The 16,024-nt window shown below is 37.1% G+C and overlaps 1 protein-coding gene across 3 annotated transcripts in view; it reads right to left on the reverse strand.

Moving 5' to 3' along the window:
- The window catches only part of znf385c (zinc finger protein 385C), a 146,922-nt gene that overhangs the window by 71,353 nt on the left and 59,545 nt on the right, over nt 1-16,024 (reverse strand). For 2 of the 3 annotated variants that reach the window (XM_023349569.1, XM_023349568.1), the window contains exon 3: nt 9,466-9,555. The exons of the other annotated variant lie outside the window; for it this stretch is intronic. In XM_023349569.1, the coding sequence (XP_023205337.1) occupies nt 9,466-9,555 (90 nt within the window). The remainder of the gene's footprint in view (nt 1-9,465; nt 9,556-16,024) is intronic. 3 annotated transcript variants of the gene reach the window in all.

The raw sequence follows: 16,024 nt of genomic DNA on the forward strand, positions 1-16,024 counted from the left end.
AGATGAATTGAGGAACGCAGGAGGAGGTGGTGAAGGAGAATGAAACAGATTGTGAAGAGAGGAGAGCTGCTGGCTGGGGTGAACAAAAGCCAGGTGGGAATCCTGATGTATGCTTTATGGCTCAAGTGGTAAAGAAATGAAAACACAAGAGCATCTGCTTCCAAGATGAAGCAACAACTGCCAAGAATAACCAGACACTTCTGGTTTTAAAAAGGGGGAAAAAAGAGAAAAACCCATGGAAATCATTATACTGTTTATTATAATGATAAGTGTTTGCCTACTTCAGTCTACTGCCATCTGTGAAGTGGATATATTGACTATTTCTATAATTATGGTATAACAAGAGTTTCTATCTAAATAACAGATATAAATGTGGCTCTTCTCTTTGCAGATGAGCCATGTCAGATAACCACAACAGCAGCTGTTCAACATTAACTGACCAGATCAAGTATTGTTTTGGGAAATGATAACAGTCATTATGTGAAATTATATTTCAACATGGCAAATCATTTGTGGAAAGAATAGAAATAATATGCATGCTGTTGATTCTGTGTAAGTGAATCATCAGTCGAAAGGAGCATATTACAAAAATAGAAGTGTCAAGTTCAATTAGAATGTCAATTCTGAGAATAAACAGGTGTCAGACCCATAAAAAAAAGTTCAGAAAATAAAAGGCTGCTCATCTTAAAGGGCCAGACACAACATTTCTGGAAAACAAAGCATACCACAATACACACCTCTACCACAGAAGACAATAAAAAACATAGATTTATTACAAACCATGCATTAATTATTACAAGACATTGTCAAGACTACTCATATCTAAGAACAGTTTTTCAGTCAAAAACAAATTTGTTCACATTATATTGCACCAAGCAACTGCATATTCCAGCTGAAATCCATGTTCTTACATTTTATAAAATATATTCAAAGTATAATTTGAATACATTTTAGTAAGTTTCTGTCTTGGTTTCTCATAGATTCCTCCATGTTAAGAATTCACAAATGCCTTTATTAGAGACCAATAATTATCTATCTGGGGAAAACAAGGTCTGGGTCATCACTTCAGACTTATTTTGAAGAGGATAAGCAGCAGATTTTAATTAAATTATATTAAAACATTAAGGGTGTCAAATTAACAACCTGTTTGGAATTTAATGACTTCCTTGCTCTTTCATGAAGAGCAAGAGCAAAATTATAAATATGCTCCAATACATAATACCAATATGGGGTTTTAAAATTTACACCACCATTTCTATGTTTCATTGTCCCATATCACAATGCTTTGTCGGATATAGGCTAATATTATTACATCATTTATTGCTTCAAGTCATAAATTGAAATATATCAATTTTGAATAACCTGCTCTCTGTGATGAAGCTAAAACTTTCCATCATTCCCTCCCTCACTCTTTATTTTAGGCCAGTTACTAACCCTGTGCAATATGAATATTATTGTCCCTTTTATTCCTTAATAACTGTCATGGCAAACTGAACTGCAATTAAAGCAAGTTCATTAAATGGAAGTTAATTTGTATTTCCACTGTATTAAAAAATATTTAATCTGGAGCGGTGAATTGTTGAATTTTTATTGCCAAGTGAAACGTTTTTTCTTATTCCCACATGCATTGTTCAAATTGTGTTTAGCGCACGTCTCTGAATATTTTGGATTTTTGTATGTTTATCAGCCAGTAAAGGTGCAGTCTGAGTGGCTTAAAATTAAATACAAGAAGTAATGGTTGTTAATTGACTGACTGACATTAAAACATTACATAAAATATTATCTTCTGACTACTACAGACAAGCACTGCAAGATGCAATAAATCAGTCTGTTTCTCATTATCATCTGAGGTGCTTAAGGCTATGCATTAGCACATAAGAGCCTTTTTTGCCTTCTTGTTTTTGCATGATTGCTCATATTCACACATACTGTGCTGAAGAGGAAGAGGATTTACATAAATGTCTGCAAATGCTGGGAGAAATTTTAGTTAGTACAGTCCTGAGGCAATAAAGAAGGTATATAGATAAGAACAGTGAAATCAAGGGAAAACAAGCAATGCTTATAATATGAAACAACACTTTAGTTAAGGGTGGACAAATACAATAAGGAAAAGAGTGTGAAGTATAGCTATATTTGGGCTAAGCTTGGAACTCACCTTGAAAGAACCTGCATCTTTGGGCTCAATAAATAATACAAAGATAAAGTCGGTGAATGCACGTGTGCTTTTTGCATCAGATAAAGAATCATTGGCAGTGGCAGCATGCTGCTTTGTACTGTGAAGATAAGACTATTCAGACTTGAAAGCAAAGGTTTTCATGTAATAAATATGGCTAGCGGCAATACACACACAAAGCAAAGGTCAAATCATATTAAAATGAAAGTTACAAAGAACCAATATGAAGTAGGTCAGATTTTACTAGAACAGCAGAGCCACTGAATATTTTCATATTCAGATAATGGAAAAACAGGAACAAAGATTCATTTTTTGTCTTTTTGAAGAAGACAAAAAAATGCTTGCTTTATTATTTTGCACATTTTGTCATGTGCAGATGTTTTATTCGGATTGTATGTGCTAACTTAGAAGCAATTTTTTTTTTTTACGATTTTCAAAATTTTGTATATTAGTGGATAGTTTGCATTGGTATTCAAACATTTTGAAAACCACTTTTCTCTCCACTTCATGATTATCCACCACTTTGTTGGTCAAGGACATAAAACCAAGACAATACACATAGTTGTATTTATAATTTCACAAAATGAAAAAAGTTACAGGAGTATGATTAGTTTTGCACTGTTTTTGAAACTGGAGGCCACTTCTGTTTCACATATGAACTGTGAACCTCGAAGAGTAAAAAAGCACACAAACAAGTTCAGTGGCATCAGAGCATCATATAAATAGGTTTAAAAAAACAGCATCAAAACGGTGAAACTGCTGCACCATGAGACGTGGTTCCATCCTGAGGGAGCTGTGAGGACTTTATAAGTAGAGGAAAATAATCTAATGTGAGCTACCCACTGAGCATGACATAGTGGAAACACTGGGTTTTTGCTTCTCTCTAAAAATATGACAGCGCCTGACGCACCTGACGGAAGGCCTGGAAAATATCTGTGAAAAGGAACAATAAAAGTGAAATTCTATGAGGCTTCGGAAAAACCCTGTATGTGTTGGTGAATCTCCCGTTGCCATTACACTAAGCTGAAGGTGCAGCCTCACCCAACCAGCGGCCTCCACCAGCCCTGTGAGAAGAACTGCAGGAAAAATGAGGCTGCATGATGAATTAGACCACATCTACAAAGTATGTCTTACATACTTTTACTTGGCAATATTTACTAACTACCTCACAAAAGATCTCCAATTACCAGATCATGAGGACATCTTGAGTCCCCATCTCTCTCTAGGTTACCTCAGAGAATTTGTGTTGAATTTAGTTTGAGACTCTGTCGAAGTCTTTCAAGAGCTGTTTCTTACATTGATTTGGATGTCTGCGAATAGCTAAAATCAGAAAATGGGTTAAAATTATTTGTGTACACTTACTCAGTTTTTTGTCTTAATTTTTGCCTCTTAAATTTGTTGTTGATTTAAACAGGTTAAATGTCCCATTACATCAGCGCACATTTCAGTCTCCATTTGTTGCTGTTTTTTTATATATTTTTTTTAGTGAACCTGAGACAAAAGGACTGAAAGACAACTAAATTTGACAAGCAAGGGAAGCTGAGATTCTTCACAGTGATAAAATATCACAAAAGTCATGGCATGCACTCAGTGCCACCGAATAAGTCTTCAGATTTCCCTGCAGTGTGTGCATAGGCATGAAACCATGTCTGTGGTTTCAACCTCTGCTGTTGTGGGCATGCATCGTCTCGTTGCCTTCTTGTTTCTTTGTCTCATCAGACAACCCATCCTCATAATCCACCCTTCCACCCCTGTACGCCAGGTCACATGGGGAGCTCTAGGCGGTTTCATGACCCATCATTTCCCATGGCTGACTGTCAGGATAGATCATGGTGCCGCGCGAGTCTAATGCTGACGAGCTGAGACAGCTCCATTCTGACTGGGAGGGGTCTAGTGGACCAAGCACAATCTGCATCCACCACCCCTCCTCCACATTACAAACACACACACAAGTAAACACAGAGACACACATAAAACTACATAGCAACAGTGTGTGGGCGCCACTGTGCAAATCTAATGTGTATGCAAGCGTAACTGTGTCACTACAGTGCAAGTATGAGTCATATCAGAAAGCTTAACAGTGGCTGATTTATTTTGTAGAATTTCTGAATCATTATTCCCAAAAACATAACCTTAAAACATATTCTATTTTTAAAACAATTCAAAGCCGGTGAAAGTACAGCGACGCAGGCCAGCTGACCTTCAAGAAAAGAAAAGAGAATAGCAGTGATAAAAAGATCCAAAATGTGACTCACAATCCTCGGAGAGAATAAGGCCACTTTAAGGAACAGATTCTGATATGCAGGACGGAAAAGAAACCAAACAGTGCAAGGATGACTGAACATTGACTTTGGACTCTTGCCTGAACCGTTTCATATTGCCTGAAAGAGTCAAACTGGACTATATTGCACATACACCTGCAAACCATCTGTGTATGCACACATAGCTGCAAGCATGCCTATATGCTGACGTAGACCGGGGTGGGTGTGTGTGGGTGTGTGTTCTTTGTGAAGTCATCATCAAAAACGTCCGGGAACAGAAACGTGCCGGGGGTGCGTGCACCCATAGAGACAGATGTGGTTATACGTATGATAAAATGAAAGGAAGACATTGGAGCCAAAGAGCCGGCCAGTGAGCAGAAACAGTTTGACAGAAACAGGCTAACATTGTGGAGGAGAGGGAAGCACAGTGGCGAATGACAGACAGAAGGGATAAGAGATTGAGAGGGTGACAGGGAGTCAATGTCTGTCTGAGACAATAGACAGAAAGACGAGTTCTGTTGAGGGTGAGACATAAAGAGCATGAACTGCTGTCCTTACAACAACTCTCCTTTTTTACAACGGAAAGAAAAAGACACTGCAGCTCTCTTCAGTTCACAAAGCCACCAACTCTCTCTTCTAGTGACTGTGGAATATACTTTGATTCATTATTGATACATCGCGTCAAAGAAAAAGTACTAAAACAATTACAGCGATGTGTCTGTCTTGAGTTTCTTTTAGTTTTTCCATCTTCTCAGCTTGTCATGCATTGAGTTTAACATCTCAGGTGTCAGAAAAAACATATTTCAGTTGATTTATGTGCATATGAATCATCTAGGGCCAAAACTTTATCTTTCAACATATTATGCACACTGGAAACACACATAATTTAGGTTTAATTCTGAGTGAACGTAAAGCAGGCATCTAAAACTAAGATTTTACAGACCTCATGCCCAAAGAAAGCTCACAAAAGGGGACACGTTATTATTCTTCTGGGTATGCTGTCATTTTTTCTGCTTTTTATAAATATGACAACTTTGTAGCATCACATGTGAAAAAGTATTACTTTGTTGGCATATCAAAACGCCTACATGTGTAATGAAATGTTTGAATGTCAGCTCGCAGTAAAATATTTATACTGTCAGGACATTTTCCCCCCACTCTTTTCCCCAAGCAGGAATCTTCAGACTAGTGCTGCACAGCCACTCATTTTACAAGCCTTGAGAAACACAGCCTAAGCCTTGTCTAAGTTTGAAATACTGAGATTATTTTCATTCATAAAATGAGACAGAAAGTGTTTAGAGTGTTTACAGCGCTTCGATACTGATTTAAAACAAACTGTTTCTCATTCAATATAAAACAATTTTGGGTGTATATGACCCCATTTTTAAGCTCAAAAGCACTTGCAAATATTAATTTGTCAGCCTCAAGTAACATTTGAACACATCCTTTTCAGGTCATGGCATGACAACACAGTATGCCTTTTACAACTGTTCTTATGAGCCGAGACTGAGACGTCTTATGAACTGAGAAGTAGTTTGTATGATGAACTCAGCAAATGTAGTTCAATCAGGTGTTAGCTAATTATAGCTAAGGATTGCATGCAACTGCAAGATGGAGAAATAAGCGGCCAATTGTGTAAGCATGCATTTAGGCTACTCTGAATAGATGCCATTGATTCATTCACTTATGAATGAATCAAAGTAACACTCCAGGTGAGTTTTTGATGGGGGAATAACATCATATCATAATATAAATCTCAAAAAAGTTGATTTCACTTAATACTCACCCTTAATCATAGTTTTAAAAGAATGAAGTTGGATTAAGGTTATTTTGTGAGTAGATGGGAATTATTTCTGTCTGGGGAAAACCCGCCGGCTACATCCAGCAACCACTCAATCCATCCTGTTTTGATATGATTTATTTATCTACTTTGTCTTTTTTTGAGTGCATTTGTTTATTTACTTTGTTTGATCATGCTTTTTTATTTTTGATCAGTCAGTTTTTGAACTTTGCAAAGCACTTTGTGACATACTGCATAAATGCTCTATAAATACAGTTCGGTTGATGGATGATATTATGCAACATATGCCTAGCCAAAAGAGCAGCTCCAAAGAAATGATTTTATAACAACAACAAAAAAGCAATTAATTAACATTCAGTAAAAATAAAATAGGAGATTTTTTTTAAAGAGATAAACAGGATTATGTCTCACTGCTCTTGCTGCAGTCTTCACTCTCTCTGACTATTTTGGTGGAAATGTGCATGTGTTTCTGCTAGAGCGATAAGCTGTTTAATTTATAATTTTATATTAAGAGGGCACAGCCATCTTTGTTATGCACCGTTATCATAATTGGTTCAGCTGATTGCACTGATATGTGTTCCAGCTCCAATGATGTCACCGTCACTTAAAGTTCAATATAAAACCTTGAATCTTTAGCAGACAGCCTTAGAGCAGCTTTTACATTTTCTTAATCAAATAAAAAATACTTTGACTCTGATCTTTTATCTTACTTTGCTAAAAACCTTCAAATAAGTAACTTTATTACCTTGAGAGAGGGAAAAGCTGAAAGACTTATACATACTTTGCAAGCTTAGAGTACAAAGCCAACTGCTCCAACAAACACATATGTTTAAATATCATTAAAATTACTTGCATGCAATTGGCCACATGATTGTTAAGTTTGCTACACAACTCAAATTTATTATACGCACTGGTGAAAAGTTTTGATTTTGACCTACAGTCAGATGACAAATGGCTGGTAATACACTATACACTAACGTATTGCTTTAAAGATCATAGTTTTTTTAGTTTTTTTTTAAACTGCACAAATTTGATGGTATCTCTGAAAAGCTGCAATTTGAAATCTGTTATGTTTATTTCTATGTGAGAGGAGTAACTCCCGTTACCATTCATGCTGTGTAAAAGTATTTCTTCAAAAGAGATGCCTTTTGTTTAAGAGAGCAGCCATTCAGCAGTCACTCTAATGATATGACTCTGTTTGACAATCTGCAGTAACATTAACAAGTTTAAAAGTGTCTTTACTTTTGGGTCTCCTGTAAATCCATCCATCCATTTCCACATGTCTAAGATCAGTTTGCAGTGAGAATAGGTAAAAGAGGGAAACCCAGACATTATTCTATCCAAGCCCCCTCTCAGTTCATTCCTGTGGACCCTGAGGCGGTCTGTCTGTTCTGGTCTTGTCGCTCCAGAGAGTTCTGGGTCTGACCTGGGCTCTCCTCCCACTGGGACATATCCAGAAATTCAGGAGGTGGAAGTCAATAACCTGGCAGTGTGACATGTCTCTTAACTCTTCGTCTTCAATTTTAGTCTGTATTACCAACATGCCTACACATATTTTCTCAGATAGGAGTGCAGCAGATAGAATCTTGCTTAAGATCCCAAGACAACTGTTTATTTATTTTTTAGGCGTTGGCTTCAAAATGCTTTTGAACTCTGTGTGTATGCACCTTGCATCTAAAACTAGGGACTGTTTTATTATCCTGAATATTGTGCTAACAGGGCATAGAAACACTGAGTCTTTTGTGTAAAAATGCAAATGATTAGTGATGTACATGAAAAGTGAAAGTCAAGAAGAGGTTAAAGCTGCATAGATGTTTCAGCTTCCCAGTCTGATGAATCAATCCCGCTTCATGTAGAAGGTGAGAGATGAAGGCAGAGTGACCTGTGGACTCTTCTGAAGAATGTGTGATTTTTAGACCAACTGCAGACTGACACAATGACTAGAGCTGACACATTGTTCATGGGATCAATCGTCACTTTGCAGCATGACATCTGTCAGCCATTTCAAACGTAGCTCTTGACTGAATAGGGAGTGGGGGAACTGTTTCTTGTGGAAAAAAAAGTTATGTGAAAAAGTATTGCTTCCTTGGCGTGTCTTTTGTTTGTACTTTTTGTCACACTTAAATGTTTCAAATCATAAAGCGAATTAAAAAAATATACTGTATATCCAACAAAAACTACCAGAATAAACAAAAAAAATAAAGATTTTAACCAATTATTTAATTTATTTTGTGTGAGAAAGAACCTTCACCCTTGTTAAATCACCAATTAGTTATGATTAATCACATTTTTCTGGAAGCTGCATTCAATTCCACAATTTCACTGTCTGAAAACTTGAAGGAGGCACAAAGAGCCAGCAATTCACCTCTGATTGGCTCAACTTAAAAACAAATGGAAGGTATTGGTGCAGGCTAATCAAAGTCTGGCCCTAAATCTAATTGAGTACCCGACGTACACCTTTAATGCTTGAAAACCTTCCTGAAACAGTTCTTCAGTGACGCTTCACTCAAAATTATTCCACACCCATGTAAGAATAACATTTTAGACATGAATTATTCATGAAGCTAATATTTACATTTACATTTCTTTACTTGAAAAACAGAGGAATCTTTAACATCACAGAAATCAAGGCCTTCTATAGCTGCTGGGCTTTTTGCTAATTTGTGATGATGAGCTCCAACTCTTTTAGATTGGAAGTTCTCGTTGATATAACCCCAAACTTTATTACCTTTCAAAGTTTCTCAATCAGATTCAGATCTACACTCTGACTGGTCAGTTGAAAATGTTAATATTACTCCAGTAATTGCAGTTGTAGCCATTAATGGTGCCACAACCACATATTACATTTAGGGGGATACTACATGTTCATATAAAGCCAGTTTTTTTCTTAATAGCTTTTTTCCTTAATAAATGTAGTGAACCTTGCTAAACTGTAACTCAGATTATCTTTGTCTGAAATTCTATGTCAAGTGGGACATTATATTAACTGTGACAAAAATGCAAAACCAAAATGAATATATGCATGCAGTGTTTTCACAGTGTTTTATCTTCAGAATCTACTTTCTCTAGGCTGGAAAAAACTGTGTAAACAGAAGAAACATTGGCTGTGATAAGGTGTATGCTGCATTACTTTCTGAAACTGATTTGATCTGCTTTGACTTTTAAACTTTGGATTTCACACCCTATACTCAAAGAAAGAAACTTTCAGGTGAGTCAACAGATGTATTTACCTGTGTGCTGAGCTCCTCTCTCACTGTCCCCACTCTGTTCTAACTTCTGGAGGTAAAGTTCAGATTTCTTTCCAGCCTTTCTGTTTGACACTGAAACACACAGAAACATGGGGAAAAAACATAGTAAATCTACTCTCACAGACTTGAAAATGTCTTTTTCACTTAGAATAGAAAAAAACCCATTAAATTCCTGTATCAAGTGTTTCTGAAAGTGTTAGCTGGTGCAAAGCTTTGCAGGAATGTTACAAGAGCATGGTCGCTTTAACGGATATTTTCTCAGTGAGGGAATACATGGGAAGCAGGAACTGGGATGTGTGCAGTGGGTTGCAGAGAAGGCTGGGGCCATGGGTTGCATAGTCCAGAGAAATGTGTACAATGTATTTTGGACTCATGCTTATATGTCATGTATACCTTAATCAATGTCCTATTATAGATAACTTTGTAATTTATTCTTTGTCCCCAGATTTTCCACCAGCATTTTCAGAGTTATTTATGGCACATTGTAACAATAATATGACCTTTCACCTCCTGGAGAGAGTTTTATATTTGGTTTAACGCTGTGAATATGTTTTTCTTTGTTTTACTACAGAATAATAGGAAAGATGAATTTGCTCTCACCCTCTTTCTTTGCCGTGTAGGTTCTTCAGCAGGACAAAGAGAGCTGACTTTTAAGCTAAATCTACACACACACGCAAACGCACGTCGACATTCACATGTATGAAGAGATAGGTTGTCGGCTAATCCATGCTGGTTTCAGCAGGACTATAGGGGGCTTGTCTAATCCTGTTATCGGGCACACCAGATGTTGACAGAACAACAAACTGGGGACCAATATGGCACTGCAGCTCCAAGAAGATCATGAGCCAAACTCATCAGAGCAGCAGCAGGATCACTGGCTGGTCGAGCTGGACCCGGTGACTGTTGCACGTACTGCATCTCTCTGGCTGACACTTCAGTAAAACAACGCATGGATTTCTTTTTTACTTGTGTGCAAAAAAATTAATTATATATCTACTGTATATATATATATATATATATATATATATATATATATATATATATACATATATATATATATATATATATTATTTTCTGTAAATTAATTGCATCTATTTGAAGACTCCAGATCTTTACAGGGAATTAAGGCAACGACTTGTGTTTGTCAATGCTAACCACAATGGTTACTAATATAAGAGACAGTATATGAGAACTTTATAGTGATAGTGTCTGTGTTTAGATAAAAGTGGAAAGTTGGCCAACATTGACTACCCTTTCTCATATGGTGTGATATTATTTCATGATTAATTATTAACTAGGACTGAAATGTTAACTATGCTGGTTTATTACAAAATGTAATACATTTATTATTAATTAATTTAAATGAATTAAAAAAAATTCTACAACTAGGTCTTGAAGTCTTAATCTGATTACAGCCAGTCAATCAATCTTAAAGTATTCCCTTCACTTGAATTTTGGTGAAGAAACAATCTTGTAGAGGGTGCTGTGGTTATGTATTGCTTTTTAGGTTTGATGTTTGTAGAAATCCTACTTTCAAGTCATCTAACTCACATGTGGTTTGTACAACATAAATAATCCAGGACAGAATTTGTAAAAATGGTTGTTAAAGTGAATTGATAACTGCAAGCTCCATAAGTTGCCACCTGAAAACAAGCTAAACACCCACAGATACCATGATGACTAAACCGTTATGATTTTTTTTTTTCACGAAACAGAGAATGATTTGAGGAGAAAAAATCCCTGAGCTGATGGGTAAAATTAAACTGAAGCATAGAGCAGAGAATTAAAACAAATTCTGAGATTGACATTTCCCAGACCCAGTAAGTAAGTGACACGCGTAATCATTAGGTGATTATGGTCTGCAAGTGAGCCATCCATGAGCGACGAAGTAACAATGGCGTTTCCGGTGATGATGAGGAATCGTTTCTCTCCCTTTCCCTGACTTTCTGGTTTGTGTCCCAGTTTAACTAAATCCCATTAAAAAGGCTTTCATCTCAGTGCACTTCATTACAGGCATAAACGCCACGGCTCACCCCAGAGAGAGGCACGGATTAGATGAGACAAGCTCATCCAAAATGTTACGCTCTTGAACCCCGGCTGTTTTTTTAATAAAGACGCTCATTTTAAATTCTCAATATTGGATTATCTAAACAGACCCTCCAGCGCAGAAGGTGTCATTGAGGTCAGGCTTGTTGTGGTAACGTACAGGTTTGTGTTTCTCTTTGCCCTTGAACAGAGGTGAGATACTGAGTGGATTTTGACTGCAGAGGTTGCTATGCATTTACTGTAAGAATTAAACCAACATCCTTGGGAATTTTTCAACATGTTCTGGGAAGAAACAGGACAGTAGAGAGAGGGAGAGAGAAGGAGGAGGGAGAAAGCAAATCTGGGTTCTCAAGGCTAAATTAGGGGGTGGGGGGGATAAGGACTGCAGGGAGGGAGCGCGGTATTGTCTGTGAATGATTGGATGCGATGGGTCAGAGGCTTTCACACACATTTATGAATGCTTATTTTAGGCAGAGCCCAAGCTGAGCTAATCTTTACTGCTTGCCTGAATAAGGGTGCTGATTAAAAGCTAATTATATGCTGCAGATTTGGCCCCTGGTGAAGACTCTGCTGAGTGCATGCCTGTGGGCCTCAGCTGAAGATACCCAGTGTGTTTAAAAAGTCAGAATAGAACAAGACATCAGCAGGCTTGATTTGAGAATTGGTAGCAGTGGAACAAAACTGAGTTCAACATTTTTATGATTAAAACAATAATGTTAAATGTTTTCTTTTTCTGGCAACAAGAAAATTTTGTGTTTGTATGCTGACACAAGACAAAAGTTTTTTTTTTGTTTTTTTTTGCTTCTGCATATTTTTGTCTCATTTGTGTGTTTTTTCTACAGTATTTATAATATGAAGCATAGACGTGAAGATAAACCAACTTACTAAATCAGTGTGCGTCTAACTGTAATTCGATGCAGATTTTGGCTGGTTTTTAGATGAATCAGCTTTCAAATGCTTATGTCGGTAAAATTTGATCCGTTCAGGTGAGAGATGAAAGGTACATTTGCGAGTAAGCGTAGGGCCTCTTTCTGTGTTGCCAATTTAGGTGTGGAGCTGTTTGTTTTGTCACCAAATGTTACAGATGAGTAGCAGAGAGAAATGTTTCTTTTTCAATGAATGTCTTTAGGTTTACATTTAGGTAAACTTAACTGACCTAAGCGTTCCTATTTTTTCAGTTAGGATTACCAAAGTCATTTATGTTTACAATGTCCAAAATAATCAGAGAGGTTTTTATAGACTCTTTTTCTACGGAAAACAAAAGTTGCCACATATATTTAATTGGACAAAGAATAGACAAACATTACTGATGAGAGAGCAAGACAGCCAGTGTAGGACAGCTCTAGATGTCAACATAATAAGCTAATGGAAGAGATAACGCCAGAAATAACATTAAGACTGACTGGGAGAAAAGAAGAGAATTTGCTCCGAGAATATTTCTGTCAGGCCATATGAGGGGGTCTAGCTGTACACGTATGTGCTACAACAATAAAATTGAGCTGACTGAGCAGCTGAGACACCAGTCACCATGGTGGCCCAGATTGACTTATTGTATCAGTTGTTGCAACTGAGATAATTGAGCGAAGAAATGAATTTTCTGTGTTGTCTTTATTTTTTTGGACTTCATTAAAATTATAATTATAATTATAAACATTAAGTGATGCTTGCTTATGTCTACGAACAGCATGTGGTCTCTCGGAGGAGCCCTCACAATGGTGATCTTTACAGTATTGTCCTAAACTATTAAATATCTACAAGTATATTTTCTAGATTAATTTGATTAAGCACATATGCATAATACAGTTCTGCTTCACATTTTAGTATTCAGAGCTTATTGTGGTCTAAAATTGACAATTATAGCTAAAACTTAAGGGATTTGTGAAGATTAAAATGCCTAAAATTACTCGTAGGTAATAATTGCCACACTTTACTGCTTGCTACCAATGCTTGAAGGTTTGTTGGAGATATCACTGAGCAAAGATTAGCATGAAGACCTGAGAGATAAATCAGACAGGTCAGCTGTACAGTTTTGGAGAAGTTCAAAGGGTAAAGTGAAAAGCAAGATCTGAGGCTCTGAAGATCTGACAGAGCGCCATACATGCATGCATTTCCCCCTAAGGCCTTTTTTGGAAAGACCCCAAATGAACTGCATCTCTAGGTGCAATGCTATATGGTACTATCGACCCCAAAAAGTTCTAAAAACCATGATCCATTTCGCTTCAGAATGCATTACTTTATGTTGGTCCACATAAAATACCGATTAAATGCACTGAAGTTTGTAGTGGTAAATGTAAGAAGGGGTACAAATATCTTTGGGTGGTACAGTATATGCCACTGTATCAGTAACGTGTCTAAATGAATTCTCCCATAGCCTTGCTTCTAGCTACCATTGCACGGTTTCATCACTCAGACAGGATGGGGTTAATATCTCCTAAAGATCCAGCAGCTGAGAGAAAATAGACTAAATCCTTCACTGCCTGTTAGCATCTCGTCCTTGACATCATTACTCCTCCAGCTTGTCAACGTTCTACTCCTGTGATCCTCCCACAGGAACCAACGTGGGTTCAACACTACAGCAATACACACAGAAAACAAGGTGTCTCACAGACAATTACCCAAAGGGTATTGTATGTCCATTTTTGTCTCGGGAAGGGATAAAGTCACTTTGTTCAGCTGTTTGTTTTCTTGAAGAGACTCTTAGGAGGAATTCCAACAAAGCAGCAAATAAAACACATTAGCTTTTTATCAGCTACTTTTGAACTGAGAAATAAACTTGTAAAGAGAAAAGTAAGGAAGTAGTTTATTGGAGTGTTTTAAGTATCCTTGTTGGCAAATATTGAGCTGCAGCTGGTTTTTTGTGTAGCAGGCTAAAAAAAGTTTGGTCTCATATCTTTGATCCTGTTGCATGATACAAAGTCAGTTTAAAATCACTTTCTACTTTACCATGACAATGCAGCTCAGGAGTCCTGTCAACAACACGGAGGACACCTCTACAGGCTCACCTTCGTGCCAAGGACGACATCATTCACAGGATGATCTCACCAGGTCTGTGTCTGTCTCTCTCTGTGTCTGGATGTTTCTGTGTGTGCAGGAAAGCCAGCAGAGGATCTGAGAGCTAGTTGATGACTGGAGGCATCCTGACAACTCCAACCTTCCCTCTCTAACTATTATTTCTCCCCTCTCCTCTATTCCTCCCCCACCTCTCTTGCCTGTCTTTATTATTAGTGGCAGCTAAAGGCAGTAGACCGGAAAATTCCCATTGAGAAACAGAACACACATCTGCATATTACAGCCCCGGTTCACGTCAGCTATGAGTGAATAAATTAATACATGAATAACAATGAAAATCATCCATGAGTTTCCTCCCCCAATCTTTAAATGGAATTGTGTGTGCGTGTGTAGGAAGCAGAGTAATATAAAAACCAAAATGTGTTGTATATAGTCTGATTTGCATAAAATCTATAGAACTAGCCCAAGTCAAACGGTGCAAGTGTTATGAATGCAGTTTTTAAAAATTATTTAATGATTCAGTCTCTCAACTTAAACATTGGAAAATTTTATCTCAAGACTCATAAAGTTTATTTAATTAGGACATAAACATTTAATTAAAAAGTTTAACTTTTCCATTTTTAAAAGCAACAACAAATTTTATCAGCAGTGCTGTGAAAATGTGATAACTCTATTAACTCATCTATTAATCTAGAAAGGCTTACAAAGTCATTTCTAAGGCTTTCAAACTCCACTGAAACACTTTGAGTTGTTAATCACATGATGAAACAGTGATGAGCCTTTACTGGTATGACCAACATGCCAAAAACGTTCCAACAGCACACTGTGGACTCAAACAGTCACACTTGACTTGGTAATGATTCAACAATAAGAAATACGAATATGGTATCCATTGAAGAGTTTCAGGCAAAAACCAGTGATGGCCAAAAAGAACACAAAGGATTGTCTCACATTTTTCAAACAACTTTATGACTTGCAAGTCTTTTTGTAAAGTACCCTACGTACAAACGAACAAAACCTAGAACTTTGTGGAAGGTCTGGGTACCATTAGAGGTAGGATTTCAAAAGAAAGCATGGTGGTGGTAGTGCAATGCTCTAGGGCCGGTGTCCTGAAAAAAAAATACTGAATTTCCTCCTCAGCATGCAGTCAGGTTCTGCTAATAAACTCATTATTTGATTACAAAACTCAAAGAAATCTGTAAGGGAGAGAATATTTTTTCACAGCACTGTACATTTGCATGTTATGCTGCATCATATAAAAATAAGTTTTTTTTTTTAAAAGGCAGAAATCAATACAATTAATAAATGTCTCTGTGTAACACCCACACAGCACAAGACTGGAACATTAGAATATATGCTAAGCAAAAGCCAACATGTCACCTACTCCTGTGAGATGTCTGCTTCTGGCTTTGTTAGCATACCCCACAAACACCACCACACTCATTCTCATCTCATTCAGCCAAGATTACATCTGTTTACCAACGCT

The sequence above is a fragment of the Xiphophorus maculatus genome, chromosome 16, assembly GCF_002775205.1.
Source record: "Xiphophorus maculatus strain JP 163 A chromosome 16, X_maculatus-5.0-male, whole genome shotgun sequence".
NCBI classification, from domain to species: Eukaryota; Metazoa; Chordata; class Actinopteri; order Cyprinodontiformes; family Poeciliidae; genus Xiphophorus; species Xiphophorus maculatus.